Below are 15,008 nucleotides of genomic sequence, written 5' to 3' on the forward strand. Positions count from 1 at the left end.
ACACTTAAAAAGCTAAAAATAGCTACTTAAAAAACTGAAAATAGCTTATAAGCTGTTTTCAGCAACTTATAAGCCAATCCAAACGGGCTCATAGTATCATTTACATTGTTTTAGAAGGGAAACAGGTTACTTTAAGAAGAACCACCCAAGGGATGCAGTTGGATAGATGAGATCCCTCCACCTTTAACCAAAGGTCTTGAATTTGAACCCTAGGAATATAGATTTTCCCGGTAGCAAGTGCATCACCCTTAGATGGGCCTTACTCAACGTGCATTTGGATTAACCGGAGGCAGGGGGATGGATGAAAAAAAAAAACTAAAAAGAGAAATCTATTCTAATCAACTCAAACTCACAAGGCTTTGGTACAATTCATATAAATCTTGAGGAAATGGAATCATCTCAAAAGGAAAACTAGAAGCTTTTTCCTTCTCTTCCTTTTTTGGGTTATTCTGAGGAGTAAACCCAATTCTAACATGTAAATTTTGAGTAGGACAGAGCTTTAGAATAAATCTAGTCCATCTTCCTCCTGAAGATGAGAGTTTAGAAAGCTACTTTTGTTAAGACGGTCGACGAAAAGAACAAAAAGATTTAAAGAATAATGACAAAGGATTGATCCACCCTTAAATTTATTTCAATTTTAAAAGAAGATGAGAGATGGAATAAACTGAATTAGCAAAACTCACTAACTTGACCAAGCCTAGATCTTCAAAAGCAAATTTTATAGTGATGTACCAATAACATGCCTTGGTGAATAACAGTGACAACCCTGCATCTAACCGGTTCAAACCATTAACTACTTACCTACCTTAAATAGCAAGGGCCAATTAAAGACGCAAGCAATCATTTAAATGGAAGAAAAAAAGTACAATATGGAGAAAGTACGCTATTTATTAAATGGACTGAATGCAAATTTCACATTCTTGTTTGTCATAAATGTTGGTTCGACATGAACGTAAAGAATATACACAGAAACCAGTGATAGAAATAAGAGATCATTCTAACATTACACACTTGCCCTTTTGCATCTCTGACTTACAGCTTCGCCCATTGCTGCAGTTTACACCATTACTAACAGTGCCATGTTGATTCACGTTTACTCGATCCAAGCCCCATATACGAATAGTACGATCATCACTCGCAGATGCCAGCATATGATGATTTGCTGGGTTCCAGCTAACACAGTTTACCGTCCCAGAATGTCCGGCCAATGCCCCAACAAGTTCACCTGAGCCTCTGTGCCATATATAAACCTGAAAGTATAGCAATAGATCAGGGTCAAAGTCCCTCTCAAGGATATAAGGTTCATGGTATAGACAAAGATCAAAGTCTCTCTGAGCATGCAAGGTCAGTATCAATATCTGACAACATATTTCTGTGATTTGTGCCCAGTAATAGAGAGAAATGGAAAATATCATCTTTTCACTATCAAAATTTACTTCTCCATCGTACATTTCAATGAAACAAACAATTGACGGGACACAAAAATTACGTTTGCACTTCAACTAGTAATATTTTCATCGAAGAGCACACCTAATAAGATTGATTTCTCTTCGGCTTTCCTCCACAAAAAAAAAAAAAAAAATTCCCCAACATTTAGACTTTCTCCAAATAGGTATCTCTTAATACTCAAATGCTTCGTTCCCAATGTATATTACACACTTTCTGACGTCCTGTTTTTCAGATTCACAAGTTTCAAGAATTCAAATCATTACTACCCACATCATTGTGGACTACAAGAAAAATGATATCTTGAATTCTGTGGAGTAGCATCTTCATACACAAATTTGTTGCATATCCAAGTACACATATCAGCTATTTTTTACAATTGGACTGATGAGCAGACTAAAAACTTGATTCCAAGCACAAAATTTGTACATTAGAAAGTAGTTGCGATATACTACATTTTTGATAAGGGTAGTTGTGAATTGTGATATACTAGATCACAAGAATATGCCATAAAAATTAGGATGTATTCAACGCCAAAGCCTATAAAACTTATCTAGTTCCACAATAACTTCTATAAATTTGAAAGAATATATGACCACTAATTGCAGAAATGCAGGTCATGCTTTAAGGTGATTAATCTCATGAAAATATACTTGATGTGTTCATTATTCCTTTTTTTTTTTTTCAGAAAACTTGAGATCTCCTTCTTCTTTGCCAACTATTATAGACCAATTCTGCCTCACACTTCACATGGAGGTCATGACCTGAAGGCAGTAAGTAACTGCATGTCATTGATATAAACTCATGATCATTGAGAGCATTGATTATTAGAAAGGCAGCATGTGGTTCCAAATAGTATAATACACTTTACTCATGATAGAAGAAACTCAAAACAAAAAACAAAAAAAAAAACAAAAAAACAGAACAACAGATTAGCTCAGGCTATTTTGAAATACTCAAAACAACAATATAGCAGAAATAACTCTTTAAGGGCACCATTTTACAAGAATCTTAGAAAATGCAAAAGAAATAATGTCAATTGCATATATGAAGCATAAACATGAAATGTTATACGCTAAGAAAGATAACTTGTTCACAGGACTTCTTTATGCAGGCAAATATAGTTTTCCTGATTCAGGTAAACAAAAGATCACTTTTCTGGTCAAAATACTGGAACATAGGCAATATGCAACCTGATTTGAGGAATAGAATTGTCAATTTATTCATGTGCTAAGGTCATTAAAAGGACAGCGCCGACAAAATAAAATTCTGCAACTTTCAAAATAGATTGTGCTTCTACATTCAACAAGAGAAGTAGTACCTGTGAGTCCTCGCTTCCACTGGCAATAAAAGCTTGATCCAGTCCTCCAAAGCACGACCTCACAACAAACCGAGAACGTTTATGCCCCTTATATTTGGCTGTGAGTTTTATCATTCCCTCTATATTCCAAAGATGAATTTCTTGGTTCAAAAGACCAACCAATACATACTTATTGTCCGTGGACAATACAAATGAGGTTATTGCTTGATCCTCCTGAATTACTTTCTCTACTTTTGATTCCCATTCAACTATTACTATCATATTTTCTTTACAAACAGAGACAATATGCTTCCCATCACTTGTTATCCCCAAGTCCGATATTCTGATAGTCCTGTGGCCTTTCCAGCCCTCAAGCTCTTTCCCTTCCAAATCCCACATGCTAATACTTTTGTCAGTTACACCACAGAATATCCTTTTGCCATCAGCAGCCCATCCACATGAGATCAAACCAAGGCCATTTTTCATATAAGTGTGTATACATTCACCGGACTCGACATCCCACCGTCGGACAACTTCCTCTACACCACAAGTGAGAAGCTGATGGTCATCAGGACTCCATGATATATACGAGACAGCTCTCTGGTGACCAGGTAATTGGTGCTTCAAGCAGACACGGCCATCCAATTTGACCTATAAAGAGCAGAAAGTTAGAAATGAACTTAAATTCTATCAATTATCCTGATTAGGTCAAATCTTCAAGATTGACAGCTCTCTTTTCTTTTATTCCCAGCATTACCTCTCCCAACCCCCCACATAAACACCAACAGTTTCTACTAAACTTCTAAAGGCCAACTTTTTCAATTTAATTTTATTAAACATAAATTGCACCTGATATTAGGATCTTAGAATTTGGAGGAAAACGAACCTTGCATATCATAGTCCTCCAAAATATAATCAACCATCAAAAATAAGAGGACATGATCCCAATATGTCCAATATTAATCCTTTGATAAGCAAACAGAGGCAGTAATTTTATTTTATTTTGATAACTGTGGTGTCCGGGCCAGCGTGCGCGCACCTCGACTAGTTCCACGGGATACCTGCCACCTCCCACCAGCAACAGGTACCAGGTAACTCTGTCCACCAAGGCTATAACAGATGGGAAGAAATCACCTATTGTTTTCCTCTATTGAGAATTGAACCTGAGACCTCATGGTGCTCGACCCACTTCATTGACCACTAGGCCACACCCTTGGGCGCCAAACAGAGGCAGTATTTAGGAGTAAATACATCAAAAATCTGATTTCCAACTTACAAAGCCAGTTGAATAAAGCACACCAACTCTCTAAATCTCTTTTATCAACAGTTTGTTAATAATTACTTCATGGTGAAGTAATATGTTTTTTGAGATGATGAAGTAATATTAGCTATCAGCTTTCATGTTTTCTAAAGGACATGGAACTCTTCCATGTGTTTATTTCTCTTCAAACTTAAAAAAGGACATCATTATATGAAATAACTACTCCCTCCGTTCCATTTTATGTGAGACTGATTTATTGAGTACCGAGTTTAAAGATATTAATTTGACTTGTATAATATGTTTGTGATAATGAAAGAGAATATAAAGTAGAGGTGAAAAGATAGCAAACATCATATCAAACTTGAAGTGTGAATAATTAAGCGAATCCTTAAAGTTATAGAAATTTGTATAAAATAGAAAGGTGTCCAACATTTTGCAATGTACCAAAATCAGAACAGTGTCCTATAAATTGGAACGGAAAGACAAATTAAAATGGAACTAAAGCCATAATATAAAATTTAACAAGGATTTGTATTCAACTTTTTTCCCTCAAATTGAATGCTTGCTTGCGCAAGTATCACTTGAAACATCACTGTCGCTCTATGTTACAGAATCTGATAAATCCTAAATTAAGTTTTAGAGAACCTCCACACAGCGAAAGGTTTGCCAATTCTGTATACCTCTAATGCAGACAACGGCAGATATGCAGCTTAGTAGTAACAAGGCTCTTATGTTTCGTGTTATTTAATTTAGCAGCTTATGCAAATCTGTCCACCAGATTTGTGACTCACTCATCCCTTTCATAGACATGCACATTAACATTTAACGTGCCATTCATAAAATGGCTCCTTTTTAAATTTGGAAACAATTTAACTTGAACTTTCCATTTTGACCTTAATGACAAGCTTTTACAGCTACACAAATGTCATGGCACGTTTAAGACCACAAGTTTTAGAAGTTTTATTGCCGCACAAATGTTACTGACGTAATTAAGACCACAAATTTCAGAATGTCTTCATTTCTTTCTTAAACTTTGTGCCCAGTTAAATAGGTTTACATAAATTGAAACAGAGAGACAATAAAGCATCTCTTCTTACACTGTAAAGTGACACAACTTTGGCAGATATTCATCAATTTGAGGGGAATCAGGTGGACTATACCAAGGAATACATTGGATGTTCTAGCTTGCTGGAATAGAGATGGGAATATGTCAGGACACAGGGAGAAATGGAAGATTGTCCCAGCTTGCATTTGGTGGACAATTTGGAAGGAGAGAAACCAGAGGTGTTTTAAAGACGAGTATCTCCTTTCAGAATTGAAATGAATTGTCTAGTGTTTTTCTATTTTTGGTGTATTCATCACCTTCCTCAAGAGGCTGAGGACATTGTCACTGTTTTAGACTAAGTTACACGGACTCGGGTGCGGGTATCCGATATGGGTACGGATTCGAGTGTCGGATTCTGCGAAATCTAAATTTTAAGATTCGGGGGTGCGTATCCAGTTATGGATACGGGTGCAGGGATTCGGCTGTAAATATGAAAAAATATAAAAGGCATATGAAAAAATACGTTCCAAGAATAATTCATTGTACAAAGGGGTCAATTTTATTATGTTCAACCAGTAAATATGTTCGTGCTTTTGTACGATTAAAAATATAAATTAATTATCAAAAAATTGACATGCTAATAATTAATATTAAAATTATCCCTATATTGTATAAGAAAGAAACATTTTTAAATAGCATAATTAGGTGTCTTTCAATTTTGTGTCACAAGTAGCATATAATGGAAAATAAAGGGGATAAAAATAGCACATATGAAGAATAAAGGGGTCATTTTTGTACGCTAGTACAATTAAGACTTTTAAGAGTCCTAATTCAGCTTGTACACGACTACATGTCTCCTCCAGCTGTAAACAGTCGTCTTCTTTCATATTCTCCAAATTTCCTTTTCAAGATTTTACATAGCAAAGCTTTTACAGAGCAAAGTTTTCAAGCCTCTAGGTCGTCTCTTTCACAGTCTTTCATTCTTTCCTCAAGATAGAAAGAGAAAGTCATTCAAGGTCGAAAACAAACCCTCCATCTATATCACTGCTTCTCTCTGCCATCCGAACTCAACACAACCTTGTATTCTTGGTTTATATGAAACATGAAGCAGCAAACATAAGATAAAAGTACTATAATATTGAAGGTATGTCATTTTCCTTATCTTAAATCTGTTTTATTTTTAATTTTGAGAAATCAAAATCTCAAATTTTTCCCCCAAGTTTGTTGACGGACTATGGTCAAAGTATCCGTATGTAATTGACCGTATCCCGGACGTTTGCCGTCCCCGCACCCGCACCCGATCGTATCCTGGACGGGAACGGCACCCAAAATGGCGAGTCCGTGTAACTTAGGTTTTAGATTGTCTGTAAAGGTCCTAGGTGGTAGGTTTTGCCTTTGTAACCACTACTTGTAAGTATTACTGAAGTACACCTTTGGGGAAGCTTTGTCTATAATAGAATGTTAACTGTTTCCCAAAAAAAAAAAAAAAGAAACAGAGAGAGTAATAACTTTGTTCTTAACAATGGAATAATAATGAACAAACAAATATATTTTAGCTTTCCTTGCCCAATTTTGGATTGAAACAACTGACACAATAATTATCGAATGCGAACCATGATATGACTTGCAATATTCTAATCAGTGATAATGGAAAATCCATAGGGCTATAAATTTAATTAGGTTACATAGAACACCTCCCATTTCTTCATAGTGTTTATCTATACTTTTTTTTTTTGCCATGGCTTCTTTACTTTCTTCAATCCTTGTCTAACGTTTTTGTCATGCTTTCTCTTGAGCCGAGGGTCTTTCGGAAACAGCCTCCCTACCTCCCAAAATAGGATAAGGTCTGCGTACACTCTACCCTCCCCGGACCCAACTTGTGGGATTACACTGGATATGTTGTTGTTGTTGTTGTTGTTGTTGTTGTAGAATATGTCCCATGAAACTAACACCTCAGCCCATATTTAACATCAGCTTGCAATTGATTTTTGTTGGGGACAAGTAAAAGAGGCATTATTGATATAGTTCCCAGCTTAGGTGGAATGTTGTGAAAGTAGTACAGCCAAAAGTATTTACAGCTTCAACATCATCTATATTGTGTTGCACCAAAAAGAAAGCAAAAAGGAACCAAAAACATATCACTATGATTACTCATTATTTCCAGCTCTATAAAAATTACTCTCTTTTTTGCTTGATCCTAGAAAAGATGAAAAATATCAATTATCAACTAATTAGAAATTATATAGAGCAAAGTACAAGTCAATGCATAATTATTATTAAATCTCCTCTTACACTATAAGAACCTGGTGAAACACGAGGATATATAATAGTCACTTAATAACACAACAGAAATGTTAACTGCTGCATATTTAGTCACGATGTAAGGACGTTCCAATTAGCTTTCAACATAACAGCATAAAATTGAATCATGTATTCAAGTCCTACTTGAGTTTGAAAGCTATACCAGTCAGAAACAACTCAAATGCATCAGTAATAGTCACTGGACTTTTAACTCTCAAAACAAGGGCACCCTACTTTTCTCAGACTGCAAAATACAATTTCTTGATAAACTTAATTCTAATAAGCTGCAAATCATGTAGACCAGAAAATGAGAAAGGATGAGGAGGCTTCGTTATTAGATACAGACATGTGGAGTCTTAAGTCTGCATACATACAGACATACGTCTTGGACCAGTAGGGGCACAAACTATCTGATTACAGTCAATCCTACAAGATCTCCCGTGGAAGTATCTACAACTTGCAATGCTGGTGCTTTCCACTAATTACACCTCAATTTCAAACTAGTCGGGATGGACTTATTTTCTTTTTCTTTTTCCACTGTGGTGTCGGGACCAGTTTGTGTGCACCTCGACTATTCCACTGGACACCTGCTACCTCCCACCAACATAGGTACCAGGTAGCTTTGCCCACCAAGGTTCAGCCAGATGAGAAGAAATCACCTAGTAATTTTTGCCTCGGATTTGAACCCGAGACCTCATGGAAAGAAATCACATAGTTGGCGTTGGCTATACGAATCCTTTATATCCATTCAACTTCACATGAGCCCATTTCATTCCGTTATTAATTAATCTCTTGGGACAAAATAGAAGGCAAATTAAGAGCCATCTAAAACGAGGTTTTATATAAATCTCAAGCATATCCTTACATTATCATACAATTCATAATCCAACCAAAAAATCCTCTTAAGCACCCGATCAAATGGAAATACGCCAAAAAAGGAATAAACCTTAATCACAACGGGTTGATATCACCTCTACAAATATTTTGCTTTCATTGTGTTCATTATATATTACTATCTGAGGTTGCGAAAACCACAGAAATTGTTTGTTTGCGCACCCATATGTGGCACTCCATGAGACTGTGAAGCATACAAGCTATTAACTTTTTAAAGCAGAAGTAAAAGACCATATGAAAGCAACTGTGATATAGGATGCAAAGAGTGGAGGAAAAGAAAATCAATAAGCAAAGTGACATTTGATCTAAGTTGAAAAACAACAATTGATATGACAACAAAATCAACAGAATCTAAATATACCTCCCATATAATTACTGAATAATCAGCAGATGACGAGGCTAAGTACTTTCCATTATGGGAAAACTGCAAGAACCAGACTTCATCATTGTGTTCTCGTAATATCTGGTGCAGTAGAAGCAATGAAGAAACAATTAGAGCTTAAGATGATTAACAAATTGTATCTACAAGAAGTAATCCACTATCAATGGTTGCTCTAAAATGACTTACAACACAAAAAACAGCTCGTTGGTAAATGATAACAACCAGAAAGCCAGTGAAGCTCATTTTATCAAGCATATTTACAACTCCTTGGAGTATCTGGAATGAAAGGAACAGAAGGTGCTTTGATGGAATATCAACTACCTACCAATCTTTAAAAGCAATAGACTCCCCAGACACCTTTTGTATCTATATAGCTGGGCTAGTTTGTCCCCTATAGACTCCCCAGGTACCTTTTTGAACTTTGTTGCCTCCTTGACTTTAGATTGAAGATTCATAATGGAGCTAATAAGTTACCCCCCTTTTGCTATATTACCTTTGTAACTATTGTCCATTTGCTTGATGCCAGTAATGAAATCTTTACTTCATCAAAAAATAAAAAGACATAAGAAATAAAATTGCATTCATGTTTTTTTTTCATGATTAGTAAATCATGAATTGCATTCATTAGAAAGCTCGCTATGATAGGACAGCATGTATCCCCATATTGATGCTCACAGACAGTGGGTGCAAATGAATATGATTTTAGTAAGAGTTACGTTGTGGAGCTCACATTTTGGAGATCCACGGCATTGAAAGCTGGAGTGTCAAATCTCTGTTCTTCATTTGATATTTGGTGAACACAGTATTACGTAAGCTTCTAGCGTTCGTGTATGTAATTTATAGTATATAGATACATTAAAGCAATTTGACATAGTTTCTGTGGGGGTATTAACTTCTTGCATTATTAATAGTAGTTCTTTTTTGAACGGGAGAACAACAGTAAGAACTATTTTCGTGTTACCAGGAGGTTACTAGTTCAAGCAGGCAAAGCAACACCCAATGTGATATAGGGAGCTTAATGTACCGGGGTGACCTTTATTCCAAAAAATATAAAGCCTTGTATTATTTCTAAAACTTGATTTAACAAATTTAAATGTTCCACTCCATGTCTTATAGCAACTTAACAATCTATGTAAATCCTATCCGGTCCAAATACAGCTTTAAGATAAGCCATGTTTATTATCGTTACAGCTCTAAAACAAGCATTCTAAAAGAGCATATGCAAAATTGGCAAAACATTCAACCACGAAGAGTTAAATGAAACAAAGCATGAACTCAATGAATGCTTTTCTTCATAACACCAACATATGTTATTCAAACAATGATATAAAAAAGAAGTGGTAACGCTTCTAAACACAATGACAATGTTTAGAACGCAAAGGAATAAACTTGATCCAATACTAGTCATCGTATTCATTTACCAACACACAGATAAAGATATGACAAACTATTGCGTGACTGCAAGATGCATTGAACATGGAAAAATTTTACTTTGTACCTCACAAATCTGACACAGGTTGTGTGAGGCTTCTTTTTGTTTCCCAAATTGATGGACCCAAGTGTAAAATTTGGGTCCACTAATTTGTGAAACAAAAAGAAGCTTCACACAAATAGTGTCAGTTGTGTGAGGCACAAAATAAAAGTTCCTCCTAAACATGTCAAACAATCAAGAGTGGAATCAAAAGGCTTGTAGATCAAACAAACACCCAATTATTAATGTGATCTAACCTGCATTGTTTGAGAAGGAATATGATCTCTTCCGCACTGATGATCAGTGAGCAGTGACATTTCACCTACCACAGAGTTGTGAAATCTACAAGCCTCTAGTTGCAAGTCAAGAGCCTGCTCAACAAGATGTACCAGTCTCTTTTCTGGAATCATAACTGTTGGGGGAAGCAATCTTTGCAATTCCTCTAGTAGATTTGTACGTGACTTTACTCTCACTATACCTTGACCTGGTACCCCAGCAAGAACCTGCTCAGAAGGTGATATAACACACGACGAAAGCTGATGGACTCTATCACTGTTTACACAAAGGGGTGAAATCTCGGTCCTCAGTGTCTTCAAGGCATCCATGACTTTTTCTTTGTCCAACAGTTCAAAAAACTTCTGCTCCAATATCACAAAAGATGCCAACTTTACAATTTTTTCATCCACCAGACTAAACTTTTTCAATGTGTTTAAACTTTCATCCCATTTACCATCAAGAATTTGCTGCACAAACAAATTTATGACAGAAGAGTGCAAGGGTATCCCTGACTCTTCCTCTAGATTGGCCCCCGTCTTTTTATAACCAAGAGAATATAATGCCTCAGTGATAATCCGAACAAATTCAACTTTCTTGACAACCCCTTTTGTACCAACAACCTCATCGTCCCCTTGAAGAGCCAGGGGCCGAGCCATGGAGTCACTCAATGAACAACTTACAGGATCTCTAACAAATGTCCCGTCTGAAATATCTACAGATTGTCCAGAGGATACCTTCACACGTTTCGATGGTGGTTCATCATCCTCCGCAGCTCCCATGAAACAAACACCTCAGCCCATATATAATAGCAGGGGGGAGACAAAACTGAAAAGCTGAAATTGTAGTCCTAAATCCTTCAATTGACAAAAGGAGACCCATGTAACACCAGAGAAGGAAATAACATAAAATTAATCAAATAGAAACAGAAAAAAGAGAGAGAAGGCAATTTGCAGGATTTAATTTCAACGATCTAAGATTAGAAAAAGATCAGAAAAAAGAAAACCATAGTAATGACTAATGAGATAGTGATCAAAACAGAGAGTTAGAAAAAACTGCAATTAAGAAGAATACAGGCTAATCTTTATTATAAGTATGTAATCAGTTTATTGATGAAGATTGCCCAGCATTGAGCAAGAGGATTTCCTGAGACTAATATCACATGCAAACATACCCAACAAGTTTTATGAAAGTAAATTGTTTGGACAGATTCTCAACGAATACTGCTGTCAGTTTCAAACAGTCAAGAGCTTCTAACCATCCCCTACCAAAACAGAATATATAGAATTACGAGATAAAATGCCATCACGAGGTGCAACCAGTAATATTGGACCTGATGCCAGATAGCAATAATTGCTTATGCTACACAATAATTTTGCTTGCTTAAGTTGAAACTCATTACACAGAAGGCGCCATCAGAACTAGAGATATGGATCCATATACAAGCTAGTTGCTCGGACTCTCCAGAAATGATGCCGCATCCGTGTCGGATCCTCCAAAAATACACTACTTTTGGAGGATCCGACACGCACCCATCGATATTTTTGAAGAGTCTGAGTAACATAACAAGCTACAGCACATAAAGTCTCCTTTTTAACAACTACTCGAGATAAAGGAAGGGCAGGGAGGGACGGCCTGAATTAAAAGCTTAATAAACATACGGCCTAAATGGACATCCAGATTTCATACTACTAATTATCCAACTATTGAACAACCTGCCTACTAACATCAATGGAGCATTTGCTACCATTTTCATTGAATAACCTACTCGGTCTACTGAATACCATCCTCCAGATCAAACAGCATTATCAACTACTTATGTTCCTCCACAAAATAAGAGAACTGATGCAAACAAAGAAATTCCAATTACCCCAAATACAAATGTTTCTACCATTTGTGCACACTAGCATGCAAGTTCTCCATTAATCAACATTAAAGCTAGGTAGTTAGTGTAAAATGAATGCATATATTCAATAGAAAAGAAAACACATCCTACATATGCTACCATTACCGACTTGATAGCTCTATCCAGAATAGCTTGGCCCCTAATGGGGAAGAGTCTATTCCTCCTAATCATATGCAAGGACAACTTGAGGCGATAAATTTGGCCACAATAAAGCTGGAGCTATCAGCAAAATCTCACTCATTAGATGTGAAAATTTGCAAGAGCTGGCTACACAATGTAATCATTCTCTCAAAATGAAAAAGAGGGTCTACCCTATTTCTATACAGGATTATGGATATGTCATATCAGATCTTGGCAATAAAGTTAATTCCTCCCCAGGCTAGATATTGATGTAGGCATTTAGCGAACCCACTGAGCCCCTCAAACCTGTTATGATAATGATAGTAGGATACATGTATATATGCACAAGATAGTGATGAGTGTTAAACCTTTTATGATCAAGAATGATAGTAGGATACACGTATATATGCACAAGGTAGTGACGAGTCTTAAGCCCCTTAAACCTTTTACAATCAAGAATGATAGTAGGATACACATATATATGCACAAGATAGTGATGAGTCTTAAGCCTCTTCAAACTTTTACGATCAAGTATGATAGTAGTCTTCAACCTTTTACGATCAAGAATGATAGTAAGACACACACAAACACACATATATATGCACAAGATAGTGATGTGTCTTGAGCCGCTTAAACCTTTTACGATCAAGAATGATAGTAAGATACACACACACACATATGCACAAGACAATGACGAGTCTTAAGCCTCTTACACCTGCTATATCCAACAATGAACTAATTATCGACAATTTCACTCCAACGCAATGTCATTTTCAGTAAATCTAAACCAGTAACTCTCCACCAACAGCACAAACTAAGGATCTTGATCGAAAAGATTCGATCGAAACTAAAAGTCATCCAATTGCTCATACAGAAAGAAAAAAAAATTACAACACACCATAAAACGACAATGGCACCACTTTATACATTCCATTTTCACCAAGGTAAAGCAGGTAACAGTAAACTTACTTGCAAAAGCTAATTTTAACTCCAAATACATAATCTTCTTAGTAAAATAAGTAATACTACAATAACCACTCAAAATCCAACTTGGGAAAATCAGATTATAGGTAATCTACTAATACTATTCAACAAAGATAATCAAGAATGAAAATCAAACCAAACCCCACAAAACATTTGCGTAAAAGAAAAGTAAAGTATACATAAAAAAATAAATAAAAATTACCAGAATAAAGATTGGGCAAAATCAGCAATACCCAAGAAAGCAAATTTAAAGATTCAGATCAAATTGTATTCTTTATTTACTTTGTATGTCGGCAAAGCTAAAAGAAAAAAAGGGAATTTAAAGAAGGGTAAATAAAGGTAATATGAATGATTGTTGGGAGTTGAGAAATTGGGTATTTGTTAATGGAGAAAGAAATAGAGCAAAGTCTTGTTTGTTTGGCATTATACTTGTTTTAAGGGGTATTGTAATTATACTTATCTTTTTGCGTGGATTAGGGAACCACCTCTCAAACCTTCTAAGGCGGCCTATGAATATCCAACAAGCTTTTTGTCTATTGGTAATACTGAAATTGTAACATTAATGGAAAGAACTTCCATTCTTACCTGGCCAGTATGTCTTTCAATTTTAGGTGAGGTGCATATAGGTAGACACTTCAATTTGTATAAAATTAAATATATAAATATAAATATTCACGTGGTACGTAAATTTTAGAGTGTTCAACTGACAAAGTAGCTATTTGTGCACACTAAAAGTTAGAGGGCATACGTGTCAGCTGAGGCTAAGTTTGAAGATTTATTTATTGTATTACGCTAAGAATAATATTAGCGTAGTGAAGATTGATATGGTTCGAACATGTGAAAAAAATTAATAGTATGTATTAGTATATGTTGCTTCATTTACATAGAAGGTGTTTACCATGCTTCAAATTTATTTATTTTTCTTTCGAGTCGAGGAGCTATTCAAAACAATCTATCTACCCCACAAAGACAGGAATAAGGTATGTGTACATCTTAGGCTTCTTGTATCTCACTTGTGAAACTATAATAAATATATTATTGTTGTTGTTGTTTAGTAATATACTATGCTCATGTATTTCAATATTTGCAAACATGCTTGTTTACTACTTTCTCTGTTTCAAAATGTTTCTCTTATTTTTCATTTTAGTAGAATGCCTCTTTTTTTTTAATAGTTTTTTAATTCTAACTTTCAATATGATATGTTTAGGATCACAGATTAAATAATATTTTGATAAATTCTAGTCATCTTTAATTTAAAATCACAAGATTTAAAAGTTTTTTTTTTTTTGTTACTTTTTTAAACTTCCTTTCAAATCAGAACGATACAAACAGGAAATGGATAGAGTATTAAAGGATTGAGGCTGTCTTTCTTATTGATGAAATCAAATTTAAAGACGAATATTTTTTATGCCATCGTCGTATTCTAAGCTTGTATAAATATCTAAAATCACAAAGATATGTCTTTCTAAAATTTATAATCATGTAAAAATTGTTTATTGAAAAACTAATATTATTTGTATTGGTGTATGTTCTCGATCTCTTATCTTTGACTTTTAGCTTCTTTGGACTTCTATGTATATGAAATAAAAACAACTAGTAATCCTATCTGTAAGATTCATCAGGAT

At 35.3% G+C, this 15,008-nt stretch overlaps 1 protein-coding gene across 1 annotated transcript; it reads right to left on the bottom strand.

Annotated features, from left to right (window-relative positions):
• Window positions 1-870: 870 nt before the first annotated feature.
• On the bottom strand, window positions 871-13,921 carry LOC132618795 (WD repeat-containing protein 26 homolog). Its single transcript, XM_060333802.1, has 5 exons — window positions 13,586-13,921; window positions 10,358-11,230; window positions 8,609-8,710; window positions 2,768-3,397; window positions 871-1,250 (listed from the first exon to the last, which is right to left on the bottom strand). Exons 2-5 carry the CDS (start codon window positions 11,153-11,155, stop codon window positions 993-995), a joined length of 1,788 nt encoding a protein of 595 aa, XP_060189785.1. The 5' UTR covers window positions 11,156-11,230; window positions 13,586-13,921; the 3' UTR covers window positions 871-992.
• Between the last annotated feature and the right edge of the window lie 1,087 nt (window positions 13,922-15,008).

The sequence above is a fragment of the Lycium barbarum genome, chromosome 11 (genome assembly GCF_019175385.1).
Source record: "Lycium barbarum isolate Lr01 chromosome 11, ASM1917538v2, whole genome shotgun sequence".
Classification (NCBI taxonomy): Eukaryota; Viridiplantae; Streptophyta; class Magnoliopsida; order Solanales; family Solanaceae; genus Lycium; species Lycium barbarum.

What these genes read in the sequence shown, in the direction of transcription:
- LOC132618795 (XM_060333802.1), bottom strand. Translation starts at nt 11,155, where the DNA reads ATGGGAGCTGCGGAGGATGATGAACCACCATCGAAACGTGTGAAGGTA. An exon ending in ATTCAGTAATTATATGGGAG is followed by an intron (nt 3,398 to 8,608) that starts GTATATTTAGAT and finishes TGCTCTTTATAG; the next exon opens with GTCAAATTGGATGGCCGTGT. An exon ending in GTGGAAGCGAGGACTCACAG is followed by an intron (nt 1,251 to 2,767) that starts GTACTACTTCTC and finishes CTATACTTTCAG; the next exon opens with GTTTATATATGGCACAGAGG.